Source organism: Arachis ipaensis, chromosome B03 (genome assembly GCF_000816755.2).
Source record: "Arachis ipaensis cultivar K30076 chromosome B03, Araip1.1, whole genome shotgun sequence".
NCBI lineage: Eukaryota > Viridiplantae > Streptophyta > Magnoliopsida > Fabales > Fabaceae > Arachis > Arachis ipaensis.
The window spans coordinates 21281631-21285796 of record NC_029787.2 but is presented as its reverse complement, the minus strand read 5'-3'; the positions used below and the strand labels follow the sequence as shown (position 1 = coordinate 21285796).

Genomic DNA, 4166 nt, shown 5'->3' with positions numbered 1-4166 from the left:
TCACCGCACGGCTAATCATCTGTCGGTTTCCGATCATGTTGGAATAAGATCCATTGATCCTTTTGCGTCTGTCACATGCCCAACACTCGCGAGTTTGAAGCTCGTCACAGTCATCCCTTTCCAGATCCTACTCGGAATACCACAGACAAGGTTTAGACTTTCCGGATCTTAGGAATGGCCGCCAATAATTCTAGCCTATACCACGAAGGTTTTAATCTTAGATTAGAAACCCAAGAGATACACATTCAAGCTTGATTGCATGTAGAACGGAAGTGGTTGTTAGGCACGCATTCATCGGTGAGAATGATGATGAGTGTCAGGGATCATCACATTCATCAAGTTGAAGAACGAGTGTATATCTTAGAGAAGAAGTAGGCGTGAATTGAATACAAAAATAGTAGTACTTTGTATTAATTCATGAAGAACAGCAGAGCTCCACACCTTAATCTATGGTGTGTAGAAACTCTACCGTTGAAAATACATAAGAACAAAAGGTCTAGGCATGGCTGAATGGACAGCCTCCCAAAGCGTGAACATACAAGTTCAAAGATGAAAAGTGTGTTCAAAGTCTCCAAGTATGAAAATACAATAGCAAAAGGTCCTATTTATAGAAAACTAGTAACCTAGGGTTTACAGAAATGAGTAAATGATGCATAAATCCACTTCCGGGCCCACTTGGTGTGTGCTTGGGCTGAGCATTGAAGCTTTCACGTGTAGAGACTTTTCTTGGAGTTAAACGCCAGCTTTTGTGCCAATTTGGGCATTTAACTCCAGCTTTTATGCCAGAATGGGCGTTTTGACACCAGAATTTCTATGCTGACATGGAACGCTAGTTTGGGCCATCAAATCTCGAGAAAAGTATAAACTATTATATATTGCTGGAAAGCCCAGGATGTCTAATTTCCAACGCAATTGAGAGCACGCCAATTGAGCTTTTGTAGCTCCAGAAAATCCACTTTGAGTTCAGGGAGGTCAGAATCCAACAGCATCTACAGTCCTTTTTCAGCCTTTGAATCAGATTTTTGCTCAGGTCCCTCAATTTCAGCCAGAAAATACCTGAAATCATAGAAAAACACACAAACTCATAGTAAACTCCAGAAATGTGATTTTTATTTAAAAACTAATAAAAATATAATAAAAACTAACTAAAATATACTAAAAACATACTAAAAATAATGCCAAAAAGCGTATAAATTATCCGCCCATCAGAGCCTCATGCCGTGTTATCGAAGGGAAGCGAACATATTTCTTAGGTCGCTTAAGAGGTCCTCAGGTCGGGTAGTCTTTGCAAGGATATCATCCACGTATACTTCCACCGTTTTGCCTATGAGGTCGTTGAATATCTTGTTCATTAACCTTTGGTATGTGGCCCCGGCGTTCTTCAGGCCGAACGGCATTACCTTGTAGCAGTATATTCCCCTCGGTGTTATGAATGCTATTTTCTCTTCGTCTGGCCGGTGCATCGGTATCTGATTGTAGCCAGAATAAGCATCCATAAAGCTCAGATACCGATATCCCGCCGCCGCGTCGACGAGCGCATCAATGTTGGGTAGGGGGTAGCAGTCCTTGGGACATGCTTTGTTAAGATCGGAGTAATCCACGCACATCTTCCATTTTCCATTGTGCTTTCTTACTAGAACTACGTTCGACAGCCAGGTTGGGTAGTCGAGTTCCCGGATAAATCTCGCTTTGAGGAGGCTGGCCGTCTGCCTGGCCACCTCCTCTACTTTTTCTTATGACATTTTTCTTCTCCTCTGAGCCACCGGTTTGGCCTCCGCCTTGACAGCCAAGTGATGCAACATGAGCTGAGGGTCTATCCCCGGCATGTCAACTGGCGTCCAAGCAAATAGGTCGCCGTTAGCCCTGATCATTTCTATTAGAGGTTCCTTCAGGTCGTGTGGGAGGTTTCTATTCACGAAGGTGAACTTCTCTTCTGTGTCACCAACCCTGAACCTTTCTAAGTTCCCTTCCAGTTCGGGTCTGGGCTTGTCGTTGACTCTAGCATCCAAGTCGGCGAGGAACACTCCCGATGCTTCTTTGGATTTCTTCCTTAAGGTGAGACTGGCATTGTCGCAAGCAACTGCCATTTCCAAGTCTCCCTTTATGGATCCCACGGATCCGTCATTAGCGATGAATTTCATTACCAACATCTTTGTACTGATCACTGCCCCGAGATCGTTGATAGTCTTTCTTCCTAGGATGACGTTGTAGGCCGTGGAGTCTCGCAGGACCACGAACTCAGCCATTACCAACCTTCTTCCCTGTCCTAGTTCTACGGATACCGGTAGGGAGATTATCCCGTCGGGCTTGATAAAGTGGTCGCCCAAGCCTACTACACCGTGCTGGTGAGTCCTTAAATCGGCATCCCGGAGACCCAAGGCATCGAACACGTTGCAGAACATGATATTCGAGTCGGCACCGGTGTTTACGAGGATCTGCTTAATCAGGCCGGTTCCCACTCTGGCCGTGATAACCGTGGGAGGGTTTTCCATGACCTCATCGAACCATTGGTCTTTCGGACCGAATGAAATGGGTGAAACCCTCTTGGAGCTTCGCGCGGGAGACGAGGAGACCGCTAGGACTTTGGCATCCTTCTTGTGTGCCGACCTCGACCTTGGAGCTGCATCTCTCGCTGTTACCACATTTACTATGGTGAGGTCATGCTCGTTGTCCTCTGGCTCTTGACGTCGCTTCACTGCTCGGGTCTTGTCCTCTCCCTCGCGATCGCGATCTCGTCTTCTCGGCTCCCTAATAAGGTGGGAGAATTCGGCTAGCTTTCCGTCCCGGATCGCTTGTTCTAGCGCGTCCTTCAGGTCGAAGCAATCCTGTGTCTTGTGTCCATAGCCCTTATGATAATCACAATAGAGGCTCTTGTTTCCCCCGGTTCTATCCTTTAGAGGTCGGGGCTTCGACAGAATTTCCTTCTCGGCTATCTGCTGATAAACTTCTACGATGGGGACAGTGAGGGGGATGTAGTTGGTGAATTTCCTGACTCGGGGAAACGGCTTGAGTGTCTTGCCCGGCCCGCCATCTCTGGCGTGCTCCTTTAGCCTTTCCCCACCACTATGCTGCCGAGGTTGATTGTAGGCGGGCTGCCGCTTGTTGGCTGCCATGACTTGACTGACTTCTTCATCGTTGATATATTCCATAGCCACGCTTTGGATCTCTTGCATCGTCCACACTGGCTTCGTGGTGAGATGCTTCCTGAAATCCTCATTAAGAAGTCCATTCGTCAAACACAGACTGGCCACCGAATCAGTTAGCCCGTCAATCTCCAAACACTCATCGTTGAACCGGTCCAAATATTTTCTGGTCGGCTCGCTAGGCCTTTGCGTCACCCCGAGTAAGTTGATCGGGTGCTTCGCCTTTGCAATTTGGGTAGTGAACTGGGCCAAAAAAGCGCGGCTAATATCCGAAAATCTGGCCACAGAGCCTTGCGGGAGGCTGTTAAACCACCGTATTGCAGGTCCCGCCAGAGTGACCGGGAAAGTGCGACACCTCACTTCGTCGCCTACTCCCTCCAAGTTCATTCTGGCCTCGAAGGCCGTAAGATGCTCCTGTGGGTCTTGGGTTCCGTCGTACCTCATGTCTGTCAGCTTATCAAAGTTCTTTGGTAGCCGGACCTCGAGGATGGAACGATGAAATGGGGTTGCGCCCATTATCACGGGTCGTCGCGTTCTCTTCGGCCTTCCTCCGCCGTCTTCCCGGTCCCGCCCTATGGCACGTCTCCCTTCAGGCCGAGTGTATATCACGGGGTCACGACGTCTTCTTAGGCGCTCCTGCTCTTCCCACATGCTTTCAGATTCAGATTGTGGGCTGGGCGTGCGCCGGGAGTGACTTCTCTGAGGAGTTCTTCCATGTGTCTCGGGAGAACGGGAATAGCTTGGTTCGGGAGTTCGTTGACGATATTCCTGATCTGCCAGCTGGCGTTCCAGGTTCTGCATCCTGTGATGCAATTCCTGCATTATTCTGGCGCTATTGCTGCCTGTTCCCCCAAAGGGGCGTCTCTCTTGGGATCGTGAAGACGGCTCGGGTCGTCGCGAAGGAGACCTCGTGCGCTCCTGGGAGGAAGCCACGGAGGCTGCCCCTCTGGGCTCTGTCCCGCGGCCAGGTTCTCCAGGACCCTGTATGGCGTCCATTTAGGCGGTTCCCACAGATGGCGCCAA

The 4166-nt window shown here is 49.1% G+C and overlaps 1 protein-coding gene across 1 annotated transcript; it reads right to left on the bottom strand.

The window, feature by feature from the left end:
- Positions 1734 to 3587, bottom strand: LOC107632634. Its single transcript, XM_021117214.1, has one exon. It carries the CDS (start codon positions 3585 to 3587, stop codon positions 1734 to 1736), a length of 1854 nt encoding a protein of 617 aa, XP_020972873.1.

Excerpts from the sequence above, each read along its gene's own strand:
- LOC107632634 (XM_021117214.1), bottom strand. The coding sequence starts at position 3,587 with ATGAGGTACGACGGAACCCAAGACCCACAGGAGCATCTTACGGCCTTC.